The sequence below is a fragment of the Prunus mume genome, linkage group LG3 (genome assembly GCF_029339155.1).
Source record: "Prunus mume cultivar Tortuosa linkage group LG3, ASM2933915v1, whole genome shotgun sequence".
Classification (NCBI taxonomy): domain Eukaryota; kingdom Viridiplantae; phylum Streptophyta; class Magnoliopsida; order Rosales; family Rosaceae; genus Prunus; species Prunus mume.
In genome coordinates, this window is record NC_142700.1 from 18607858 (window position 1) to 18621251 (window position 13394).

At 36.6% G+C, this 13394-nt stretch overlaps 1 protein-coding gene across 1 annotated transcript; it reads right to left on the reverse strand.

Annotated features, from left to right (window-relative positions):
* Positions 1-312: 312 nt before the first annotated feature.
* LOC103326615 (palmitoyl-monogalactosyldiacylglycerol delta-7 desaturase, chloroplastic-like) lies at positions 313-2789 on the reverse strand. Its single transcript, XM_008228859.3, has 5 exons — positions 2488-2789; positions 2093-2239; positions 1521-1661; positions 844-950; positions 313-740 (listed from the first exon to the last, which is right to left on the reverse strand). Exons 1-5 carry the CDS (start codon positions 2761-2763, stop codon positions 521-523), a joined length of 891 nt encoding a protein of 296 aa, XP_008227081.2. The 5' UTR covers positions 2764-2789; the 3' UTR covers positions 313-520.
* Positions 2790-13394: the final 10605 nt, after the last annotated feature.

Here is a 13394-nt window from a genome sequence, read left to right on the forward strand (position 1 = left end):
AATGCCATAAAATACCATATTACGTAAATAAAACAACACGATATAGTCTTGTACAGATCTTGAAGCTCTGTGTATTGGGTTCATCTTGGTTTTCTATAGATTTTGGCATTCCAAGAGACACAAGTGAGGTTTTTGGTGGATTTGGAAAATGAGTTATGAGATTTTTATCTGGGATTTTGTTGAGGATTGGCTCAGTGAGACTGAGAGTGAAATTGGGTATGTGGGATTTGGTTAGCACATAATGTAAAAAATGCTACATATCCCTCAATGTAAAAAAAAAAAAAAAAACAAATTTCTAGGCATCCTTCAAAATTGAATAAAATAGGTGGATATATTGAATACATAATGAAAATGCTACATGTTAGTTGAAATGGAACTAATTGTATGATTTATAATTGATTATTCTATAGTGCGACAATAAGTGATTATTTTAGAAGCCAAAGAAATACTAGACAAATACATATAGGATTTGAAGCTAGTCATCCATGACATACATAGTAGAATAAATCTTAATCAAAGCCTAATTTTGAGTAGCCATGATTCTACCATATGTAGCTTTCCGTTGCTTTTGAAATTCAGTCGGGACCTTGACATCTGTTGCCAGTCCAATAGCTTGAAGAAATCTTATTGTGTACCATGTAAAATCAATTTGCCACCATTCCAGCCCATGTCGAGCTGAGTATTCAAAAGCATGGTGGTTATTATGCCAGCCTTCTCCAAAGACAATAATTGCCAGCCACCTAAATTATTAAAAATATATCATGCACATAAAACATGTTAGTATCCCAATTTTACATTTAGTAATGATGAAATATAGCAAAGTGGGGAATAGATGCGATATACCAATTGTTCGTCGACATATCACCGGTGTTCCATGCTTTGTTTCCCCACATGTGACCAACTGAATTTACTAGAAAAGTGGCGTGGTGTAAAAATGTTGTCCTCACCCCCTGAAATTATAAGGAATTTAAATTTAGGACATGTTTGGATGGAGAAGTTAAACATGATTTTTAGATTTAGGACTTGTTTAGATGAACAAGGAAATTTTAAAATTCATGAATAATGTCATATTTTTGAACACTACTCCTCATGTGAGACCATTTTTTAGTGGGCCACACGTGCAACTAATTCCATACTAGTCACTTTTTTTTATTCTTCAATTCGAGTTTCAATTTCAGGGTCAAATTCAGGGTTTTTGTTCGATTTGGGTTCAATGAGGCTTAGTAAACCGGCTCGCTCTGATACCATAATAAGATTCTAGAATGACGAATCTGCAGCCCACTACTACAAATATTCATATTATCTCCAACTTAACCATCTGCATATTTGGCATATGTAGAGTTATAGTCGTGAAACCAATCATTATATATTGTGTTTTATTTGGTTAAGTTTCCAATGTGGGAAATCATATTCTCCAGCATATAACACTATGAATAAAAATGGTCAAGTCAAGCAGTTATTAATAGAGAGTGATCATTTGAGAGAATAAGTAAGGTAAACTAACGAGTAAGCGATCTCACCACTCCCCAAACCAAGAAGGGAAATCCACCCACAGCATATAGTACACCTCCAAGAGCAATTGAATGTAGAAGGTTAGTACGAAGAAGAAACCTATAGAAGGGTTGTTTCCTTAAATCTTCAACGTTCTTCAGTCCACCAAGCTGTAAATTTCTCATTTAAAAATAAAATAAAATAAGTACATAGATATAGTCTCTTTGTATTGGGGACACCTATTATGGTCCCCTACCAATTTTTTTTCAACTATTCAAATAGTCTATTTTTCAAGTTTTCAAACTATCCTTGCAAAAAAATCATGCAAATCGAAAATCACAAAGGCATCTAGTTGGGATCAATAAAATAGACAAATACAATGCTTCAAGAAAAGCCTATAATAACAACCATCTAATTGAGTGGTCAAATAGTTTCAGATTCAAGTATTTTTTGCAGAAATCATTTTTTAAAGAATATCTAAAAATTAGACGGTTCATATCATTGAAATACAATGCGTAGTTCACCTTACAAAAATATCCCTCAACTACAGAGAGAGAGAGAGAGAGAGAGAGAGAGAGGAGGGATTGTGTGTACTTTTTACCTCGTTTTGAAACTGACGACGACGGCCATCAAGCATCCAACCCATGTGACTAAACCATAAACTCTGGATAGGGCTGTGAGGGTCCTTCTTTGTGTCAGTAAACTGATGATGGTACCGGTGGGTACTCACCCATTCAATCGGGCTACCCTGAAAGTCCAAAACACCAACAAACCCTTGGTATATACATTTTTTTTCATTTTAATATGTCGATTAAGTGCGTTATCATGGATAGTAGGCATATAGAATAATACACTGGAAGTTATAGATATGACCGAGATTATGAATACATAACATGAAATAAATATTTTTTTTATACATGTCCCGTCAGTAAGTTATGGAGTTTTCTATGCTTTTAAACACAAAAGGCTTTACCAATTATACATGCATACACACACCTGAAGTGACAAAACGCCACAATAGGCGAAGAAGTACTCGAGCCATTTTGGAAGCCTTAAACTTCTGTGTGCAATACTTCTATGGTAACCCAGTGTGATTCCTAAACACGTCGCAACGTACAAAGTGATGGCCACCCAAAATGCAGGCCAATTGAAATGGAAGGGCGCAAATACACAAAGGCAATGCAAGGCCAAAAGCACCACAGTGGGTATGTTCCATTTCCTCCCCAAAAACTCTCCACATAGCTTCCTAACAAACATGCCCAAAAGCCCCATCACTATATTGTATATGTATATATAAGTCTGATGATCTCAGTTTGGCCAAAAAAAGGCCATTGTAGGGACTATTTATAATACTCCCTTGCTTCCTTGCAATACATGGCCCGCTGACTTGTCATCAAAATAGAAGCAAAGCAAGCATCAGCTAAAAAATCAATGTACTAGGTTTTGAGAAACTAGACCCGCAGAGGCAGAGCCCATCCCTATGGATCAGGATTGCCCCACGGCCGTCCTACCCCCTAACTTCCCCTATTGTCTCCCTTAGGCCATCTCCAGTCATAGGCTATATCTCAAATATAGCCCTAAAATATTGTACAACTCATCTTCATTATGAGCTAACAAAATTTTATTAAATTTGGAGGCACATTTGGCCTCTAGCCCTCCAACGGGCCACATGTGACTCAACTTTGGCATATGCCAAATTTTTTGTGGGCCCCCTGCATGTGCTTTTAAATGTTTTCAATTCATGTTGTTTAAGAAAAAAAAAAGTATAAAAAAAGTATTGGTCATGACCGTTGCAGGTTAGACCATTGAAAACCAATCTTTTTTTTTTTTTTTTTTAAATGTGGTCGCCTTTTTAAATGTCAATTCATGTAATTAAGAAAAAATTATTAAAAAAATTATTGGCCATAACCATTGGAGGTCAGACCATTGAAACCCATCCTTTTTCTTTTCTTTTTTTTAATTTACATGTGGTCACCTTTTTAAATGTTTTCAAGTGTTGTTTAAAAAAATTATAATTTAATTAAACAATATATAGTTGTAGAATGTATGAGTATTGTATCATAATTTTTTCTCAAAATAATAAAATATGAAGGACCCTAAAATATAGCCCTGCATGGTTGAAGATGGAAAAATTTAACCCTGCACTATTCTTTAAAAAATTAATATTTTGGAGGCTAAATTTTTAGTCATAGACTACATTTAGCCCTATGACTGGAGATAGCATTATTATTGAGTGGGGTCAATTGGACCTTACTGAATTTTTCCTTTTTTGTCTGAATACCTTACTGACTTGTCACCTTAATATTTACATCACAAGTGCAAGAACACAATGGGATGCGAAGAGACCTTTTATTTTGCTAGCAACACGTGATTTGTTCGAAAGTTCTTTTAGAGTGTGTTGGGATGAGGTATTTAGAGATGGGATTTTAGGTAAGTGGATCTTGAAAGTCCCATATGACTAAAAGTAACTTTTAGTTGAAGTTGGCTCACCATAAATGTGAAAGGAGGAAGAAGAAACGTGACAGGACCCACCTCGAATTTCTCGAATTCGTGATGAATCTGTGGTATTTTCGACATCAAACTGATAACAGGCCCATTTACTAACAACATCCTCTTCTCCGAAAACAAAGGAAAAGAGGGTTGAGACTTTCTACCCAAAATTCGGCAGAGTCTCTCCTGAAAAATGGACTTTTCCCAAAATTTAAACCTGTCAAAACACTGTAATAATAATCTAACCAGCAGCACACACAATACAAAGGCACACAGTTTACAGAATAGGCCTCCGACCTTACATCCAACCATACATGGGCGATAATAGAGCAATTTTAAAGAAATTCAATTTACAACCAAAAACAAATGTTCAACGGAAACAAAAACAAATAGAAGTTGCCCTACAGAAGTTCAGGGCGTGGAAATGCGAATCTTGGCTCAGTTGCTCAGCTCAGATCAAGCTATTACCTGGGGGGCACAAAACATAAAATTGTGAGTAGACAAAACAAGTTTCAACATAGTTATAATCAACGTACTAACCCCAACTGTTTTAGAAAACGATGACAAAACATGCGTTCAAAACCGATATATAAATATATAGTCAAATTAAAACCAAGGTAAAACCCATATCCCGTAATGGTATACTAATACCCAAACCCACTCAAAACTTTTCCTTTTTTTTCCCAAACCACTCTCACCCAAAACGCGTGTTGGTGGCACAGTGAGTGAGCAAGGGCATAACCAGGAATTTTTCAACGGGTAGGCTAGCTAAAGTTATTAGCTTAAAATTTAATGATTATTTTTTTTGGTACTTACAATTTCTATAGTCTTTCTAGAAATAAAAGTAAACGTTAAATCATATAAACCAAGCTAGTTCATAGCTCCATAAACTAATTTTCAATAAATTTTAACATAAACAAATAGGGTTTAACACCATAGTGGATTGAACATCTAAGGCTTTTTACCTAGATTGACCTTAGGTTCCCTTCATGCATTCATATCATACATGAAAATTGTTTTATGTAAAAATATTGACTAAGTATAAAAAATAGGTTTTCGAAATAATCATTTTCTCAAGATAATGAGTGGGGTTAATTGGACATCAATAGAGCTTTGAAGAAAGTATGGTTGAGTTGGTAAGGTCTCTGTATTGTGTGTAGCCTCACCAGCGTTCAAGTCATGCCGCCAGCAGTCCTCACTAGTACGCGATCTATAATTTCCTACATAAATCCATACCCCGTGGCAGCTGGCAGCTGGATGCCACACGTAAGTCATTCCGGCTCAAGGTTGTGAATCTACCTTGGCGCTGGTGGTGTGAGTAATCAATCTCCCCTTAAACTTTTCTTCATTAAAATAAAAAATAAAAATAAAAAACCAAAAGTAGGTCCGGCCCTTACATAATATAGCTTTGTAATTTAATAACTTACTGAATTTTTATTTTTCGGTCTGAATACCTTTCCAACTTGTCATCTCAATACTTCAAATCTTCTTATTTTGTTTATTATGATTGTATTTGCAGATGACGATAGGATTATCAAGAGACACTTCTTTTCTTTTGTGTGTGCTATGCCGAACCTAAACTTTTGTCATGATTTTATTTTTTGGCAATTTTTTTAACGAAGAGAATCTTCTATAGCAACACGTGATTTCTTCATATATTTTTCTAGTGTTTGTGTTGGATATATCTTTTCATGTTAGAATGTCAACTCATATTATTATTGTTTTTGTAAATTAAAGCTTTCGGTGGATGCCCCATAATAATGTGAACATTAATTTTGATTGAAGCCCTTGGGTTAGCTAGGTGCAGCATGGTTTGGTAGAGATGTTATTAGGGTGGGTTGCAAGGAGCCTAAGCCCCGAACCTAATCCTAAAATGAATAAAAAGCAGTTACATTAATTGGTGCAATTTTATTGACTTACATTGAATAAATATCACTGATTTACAATTGATACGAAAATTCTGAGTTATTTACACTACTCCCCCTCAAGTTTGGACTTTTTCACAAAATTCCTTGAGGTTTTAATAATTACATGAACACCCCCTCAAGTTTTAAATTGTTTTCACAAAACCTTTTTTTGGTGATTTTTCATTCAAAGATTGATGATTTTAAATAAAAAATTTCTCCAAATGACAAAGTTAGCCTTTGAGATTATATTGCACATACATTCATTCATTGAGGTTGATTTTGTTGTTTGCACACATATGAAATCATCAAGTTTTGGATGAACAATCAACGAAAATTGGTTTTGTGAAAATAATTTGAAACCTCATGAGGTATTTGTGTAATTTCTGAAACCTCATAGAGTTTTGTGAAAAAAAAAAAAAAAAAAAAACCTATAGGTTGAAGACTACCCAACTTTTAATGAAAATACCAATCCTATCTAAGGATACTACCTAATTGATTATAGTACCAGTCATTAGTTAGACGTATTGTATATACTAATTGATTATAGTACTAGTCATTAGTTAGACATATGTGATATACAATACGATTCGTAAATATTGTGGTCCTTGTATAGAGTTACCCCAGAGCTATATAGACCTCGATTAGACGTAGTTGAAGCTTATGGCCAACAAAAACCCCGGGCTTGCACAGAAAAGATAAGGTTATAATAAAAAGGATAACAAGGTCTATATCCCAGTGGAAAAATATGTCTTAATTTGCATATTAGTGGTTTTAGATTCAAGTGTGTGAGAAAACCACCCTCTTTTAGTATCACTTATATCAAAAGAAAAGAACAAAGGACACTAAATAATAGAGTCCATGTAATTTTTGTTTGTATGGATTACCAAAGTTTTTTTTTTTCATCAAAGAGAAGAACTTCATGCAACTTTAAAAACATACAATAAAACAACTGTAAGGATGGGAGGGAATATATGTGGCCTAGTATGAACTTTGCCATACAAAACTCACTATTGAGGAAAATTCGGTCAAGAAAAAAGGGTACCACTCCACCTCCTAAAAGCATTCACAAACATGATAAAAATTACCCCAACTCCCTATCTTTTTCCATAAGTAAACCCAGTCAAGGAGGTGCGCCATCCTCCCAAAAGAACCTTGTTCCATCCTTCAATCAAAATTTGGCAAGGGCATGTACCACACACCATTTGCATTATCACCTCCCTATCAATTAGCAGCCTTCTAATATCTTCCACCACATTGCCAATGTTACACCACCAATCTTAACATGCCCTTAAGCATATATAGACATTGCTTCTGTATAATTCGTTGCAAGAAGAAATCGGGTGTAACCATTGAAGGCCATCATCATTAAGCCTTCACGTACAGCCACCAACCCTATTCCCAGAACATCCAATCCTAGCGCACTGCACATAAACAATTTCCCTCATTCTCACGATAACAGCTCCCCAAGCCTCTAGCATGTCCGTCCCTGCCCACCACTGGCGGAACTAGCCTATGGGCTACAGACCAGGGAGGTTACTTATTTTAAATATAGCCAGTGAAAGTCCAAAAAAGTTGGAGCGCAACAATTGGTGGTTTTTTTACTTTTAATTTTATGATTCACCTAATCTAAACTATACGGAGAGGGATATCGAGTGTAGAGTTGGTAGCACATAGCCAACTTGGCTAGCCCATCTCACATTTTGATAACGTGTTTTTCAAACTTGACTAAATATGAAATGCTTTTAAAATATAATGAATGATTTTAAGCTCTTTAGCTAGCCCACCCGTTGAAAAATTCCTAGTTCCGCCATTGCTGACCACTACGCCATCACAATTACACATGAAAGTTTGGATTGGTGGTTTGATTCACCTAATATGTATTGAAGAATATGAGTCTCACATCGGAAACTTGACTAAATAAAATGCAAAATATAATGAATGACTCTACTACTAATAACACCAAGGCCTTTCATGACACCTACTTTTGTAGGTAGTTAAGTTAGGAACAATATCGGTGTTGTTAACAGTGGGCCATTGGCCCATCTCTCTGAATTTAACATAATATCAAAGCGAGTTGATTGATTAGGCCTAAATTATTGGGTCTTTACCCTTACCCCTTACCCAACATGTGGTGTTCACATGTTAGGCTTGAATGTTTACCCTTACCTAATACGTGGTGCTCACATGTTGGGCTTGAATGTTTGATTCCGATGTGGACTTGGCTCCACATGTGGCCTACTATGTGATGGTCTCATGTGAGGGGGCGTGTTGAAGAATATGAGTCTCACATCGGAAACTTGACTAAATAAAATACAAAATATAACGAATGGTTCTATTACTAATAACACCGAGGCCTTTTCTAATAAAACCCTACGCCTACTGGACTTTATAAGTGACTAAATTAAGGACAATATCGGTGTTGTTAACAGTGGGCCGCTGACCCATCTCTCTAAATTTAACAATATGTAAGGAGAGATTTGAATCCTTCGCTCTCTCCAAACTAGCTTCTAAAATCGCATGCGTCTACATAGTCCTCTCTACTATCTCTTCCATCCTAGGCACTATCTTCCCATGCAAAAGTTCATTACATAACTTCCAAACACGTCAGACACTGCATGAAAATCTTGATAAGCCACAAAATGTTCCACACACCCAGCTTCATAACAAAGGACAAGAAACAACTCAAGACACCCAAACTTATCCACACAAAGCATCCAGCTCATGAAAACCATACGTGGAAACGATTTAGATGATGACCATCTGTTTGCCCGTTTTGCGTTTACTCCTATGATGGAAGGGCAAAGTTCCCCACTGCCTTGAGAACCATAGACTGGTCAACAAGTCAGCTTTCTTTGGTGTGCGAGCGTACCACTGCTAGTAATAAAAATTCTAGCAGACTTAGTTTGGAATTGATAACTTGCGCCCCAAGTTACTGATTTCTGCAAACAAACGATTGTGAATTTGGGTGAGGAATATCTCCCAAGTAAGTTCTTTTCTTGCCTCAGACTGGTGAGGACTTTAACAATTTATCTCAGTATAAAGAGGTTGTTCTGGCCAGAATGGTTGATGGAATTTAAACTGTTTTTAGGCAGAACTGCCTTTTACAAAACTATAACAATAAATACTCATGCTAGAGAGATGAAGATACAGTTGGAACTCCATTTCGAGATGGAAGGTTACATGCTGGACTGAAAATGCCCGGCTGGATCGAGGCGCTTAGGTGGATGGACCATTGACAACCTTGACTGCTAAGCTTCAACTATAAATCGATACCAAAGGTTGATTCTGGCAGAGCTTCAATGTACCTTAAGCTTTTGTGAAGCTTCAGTGGGCGAATGCGGCTTCTTGATCTGTAAGGGCAGTGGCTATTCTCGAGGACTTCAATGGGCTAGAGACTGCACTGTAAAATTTGTTGAGGTTTTCATGTTTGGGAAAAGCTCAAGCTCTACCTGTCTTGGTTTTTTGCTAAACCAAATTTGTAACGAGAGAAATCTCGTTTTGAATGACTTATTTTCTAAGTCTGAACCTTGGGAATTCTAATCTAAAGCTGGTTTTCACTTGGAATTCAAGTGAGCTTCTAGTTGATTTTGAGTTGTTTGTTTGATTGATGACTTGAGTGTTGGATTGATTGTTGTTGTTTTTGTGTCTTACCCTGTTCGCTCCTTCTTATATTTATAGTAAACTGTTTCTTCTCTGGAGTAGGGTGATTGTGTTTATTTATTGGGCGGCAAAGATATCTCCCCCCTTTTTCTCTTCTTTAATGGAAGGAAAGAAAATAGGATTTCTTCAGTTTTGGCAGATAGGCTCTCAAATAGGCAATCACTTCCCTGATTTTCTTGAAAAGGAACCTAATCTCTTTCCCAATTTCAACTGCCCCTTGTGATATTTTACCCGTGATGGTTAGTTTGATTCCTTTTCTGGACAGCTCCCTGCTTTCCTGCTTATCCCTCTCTGAGATTGTAACTTGCTTATCTCCTTGGGAGAATTACCTTCTCTGAAAAGACAGAAGAAAAATCTCTGAATATACATATATATATATATATGTAAGAGGGATTTGATCTTCAGTTTTTTCAGAATCAACTTGATGTCATGAACCCTTCAATCACTTCTTCTATGACAGTTGCCATTGCTGACTTTTCTTTATCCCAGAGATGTCACGTGGGATTGTTCCTATTTCTGGGCTCCCTCTTCCTATTATATTGGGCCTGTGAGGCCCAGATTAGCCTTGTTTGCTCTGATGAGCCTTGGGCTGGTCTCTTACAGTTTTTTGGGCTTCCATCTTTCTTTGATTTTTTGCAGCTTTATTCGGGCCTAATTTTATTTGGGCTGGGTGTGTCAATTTTTGGCCCAAACACCATCATATTTTGTGTAAATATATAGACAAGGGGAAAAGTTGCAGCCTTGCAAGAACCCTTGTTATACAATTCTTCGAATAGAAATGAACAAATTCCATTTCACACAATCAGGAATGATCTTTCCATCTTTAGTAAGAATCTCAACATGGTATCAACACCTCTAATAGCCCACGATTTTTATCATGGTCCTCCTATTTTCGTCATTCTTTCCTTTCCCTTTTCTCTGCTGTAAAACTCCTTTTTTTCACTTTATTTCCTGGTCACCATGGACGCCTCACATGATGCTACAAACCCATTCTCAGAAGTTCACGAGTATCAGACGTTGCGCCTCACACCTATATGCCTCCTATTACAGCTCAACATATAGCCTCTCGTGTTCCTCTCAAACTATGACTAGCTAGTGACACAGTTGGATGTTTCCAATGCCTTTCTTCATGGCACTCTCCAAGAAACAGTGTACATGCATCAATTGTGGGCGAGTTCGTACTTAGTTAGGATTTGGGTTCCTTACTATGTTAGATTTTGATTACTTACCCATTTATCTAGTCCTATTATAATTGAGATTTATTTCCTATTGTAATTTAGATATATTTCCTATTTAATTTAGGGTTAACACATCTTTGTACTTGTATAAATACCTTCATATTGAAGAAGAATAATAATATGACCATATAAGAGCATAATTGAATATATGCCCTACTTTGTTTGACTTGGTATCAGAGTCAGGTTTTCTTGTGACCTATTTAAGTGTTCTCCTCCCCTCTTCTTCAAAAAGGGAAGGGAGTGAAAAATATCTATTTCTCATTTCCATAAAGATATTGCCTATTTCTTGACTCTGATGACCCCTTCTCTTCAGGGGGAGAAGGGGAGTAAAGAGAAGTTATGTCTGCGTGAATTAGGTAAAGTAGATATGAAGGAATTCTCCTTCACTTTGGCTGTTGTTATCATTGCTGTTGTTGTGGTCGATGTTGCCTCCATTGATGTTGCCCACCGTTAATGTTGCCGCCACTGATGTAGCCTTTGTTTGCTTCGTTTTCCGTTGCTATGGTAATTGCCACTAATGTTGCTATGTTCTGCCTTATCTACTACCATGCTCACAGGGGTTTCGTGTTACGCCTTATCTACTGCCGTGCTCACATGGCTTCGTGTCCTGCCTTATTTACTGCCATGCTTATAGAGCATCTGTGTTCTGCCTTATCTACTGTCATGCTCATAAGGTTTCTGTGTTATGCCTTATCTATTGTCGTGCTCTTCTGTGTTCTGCCTTACCTACTGCCATGCTCACAGGGATTCTGTATTCTACTATGTGCCCTATTTTTAGGGTTTGCTCTTGTATTTCCACTGCGAACTTTGCTTTAGTTTGTCACTTGTTTCACTAGTGGTTGACGAAAAGGCCTTCTCTACAATTGGTGCTTCTCAAGTATGGTATTCTAAGACTCGCTTGTCAAGTTGGGCATGTGAAATATCTTTGCCCCAACTTGAGGAGGAGTGTTGGCGAGTCCTTGCTTAGTTAGGATTTGGGTTCCTTACTATGTTAGGATTTTGATTACGTACCCATTTATCTAGCCCTATACTATTTCCTATTGTAATTTAGATATATTTCCTATTTTATTTAAGGTTAACACATCTTTGTACTTGTATAAATACATTCATATTGGAGAAGAATAATAATATGATCATATAAGAGCATAATTGAATATGTGCCCTACTTTGTTTGACTTCAACCTCCAGGCTTCTGGATCTTTCTAAGCCAAATCATGTCTGTAACCTCAATCGTTCTCTTTATGGTTTTTAACAAGCTCCCCAAGCTTAGTATGAAAAGCTCTTCCACTGTTTGCTTGGGCTTAGTTTCAAGTCTTCCATAGCTGACTCCTCACTCTCTGTTAAAGCTAACACTTGTCTCACTTTGATTCTTGCCTATGTAGATTATATTTTGGTCACATGTACCTCTCCTTCCTCATGCCATCAACTCATTGCTACTATTATAGTCAAACAATATGGGTAGAACATTTTCAAATATATTCCATTCTCCAAAAAGATGTATTTATAATAAAAGGTTGTAACCCTAGTAGGGTTATACAAGGAAATAAGATAAATTCCTAATTACACAATATTTGTACCAAAAGGAAAGAAATAAGAGTCCTAATAGACTAGGAAATAAATCCCCTAATTAAGGTAGGATCTCACTAACACTCCCTCTTAAGTTGGAGCAAAGATATCACACATGCCCAACTTGTCAAGCGAATTGAGAAAGACAGTAGTAGACACAACTTTTGTAAATACATATGCCAGTTGATACTCGGATGATATAAACAGAAAAGAAACAATCTCACTATCCACCTTCTCTTTAATAAAATGTCAATCAACCTCCACGTGCTTTGTACGATCATGTTGCACATGGTTATGAGCAATCGCAATGGCAGCTTTGTTAACATAATACAAATCCATGGGTTTATGGGGTGCACACCTAAGATCTCCCAACAATTTCCTTAACCATAGTAACTTGCACACACCTTGAGCCATTCCATGATACTCGGCTTCGGCACTAGACCGAGACACCACTTTTCTCTTTTTACTCTTCCAAATAATAAGATTACCACCAACAAATATGAAATACCCAGACGTAGAATGTCTATCAGTGACTGAACCAGCCTAATCAGCATCGTATACCCTTCCACATCTGTATAACCATACTTGGAAAACATTAACCCCTTGCAGGAGTTACTTTCAGATATCTCAAAATATGCATCACAGCACCCATAGTGATCTTCACTAGGAGAATACATAAATTGACTCACTGCATATGTAATATCAAGACGTGTATGAGCTAAATAAATCAATTTCCCCACAAGTCATTGATAACGCTCTTTATCAGTAGGGACTCAATCAATATACAACCCCAACTTATGATTCTATTCACTGGGGGTATCAATTAGTTTACAATCCAACATTCTAGTTTTTGCAAGTAAATCCAAAACATACTTTCTTTGGGACAGAAAGATATCATGTTTAGATCTGGCAACTTCAATTCCAAGCAAGTACTTTAAATCACCCAATGATTTCATCTCAAACTCGGAAGTCAGATACTTCTAAAGATTTTGCATTTCTACCTTTATGACGCTTTAGAAACAAAGTATAATCTGAGTTACTC

What these genes read in the sequence shown, in the direction of transcription:
- LOC103326615 (XM_008228859.3), bottom strand. Translation starts at nt 2,763, where the DNA reads ATGGGGCTTTTGGGCATGTTTGTTAGGAAGCTATGTGGAGAGTTTTTG. An exon ending in GTGGCGTTTTGTCACTTCAG is followed by an intron (nt 2,240 to 2,487) that starts GTGTGTGTATGC and finishes TTGGACTTTCAG; the next exon opens with GGTAGCCCGATTGAATGGGT. An exon ending in GTCGTCAGTTTCAAAACGAG is followed by an intron (nt 1,662 to 2,092) that starts GTAAAAAGTACA and finishes AGAAATTTACAG; the next exon opens with CTTGGTGGACTGAAGAACGT.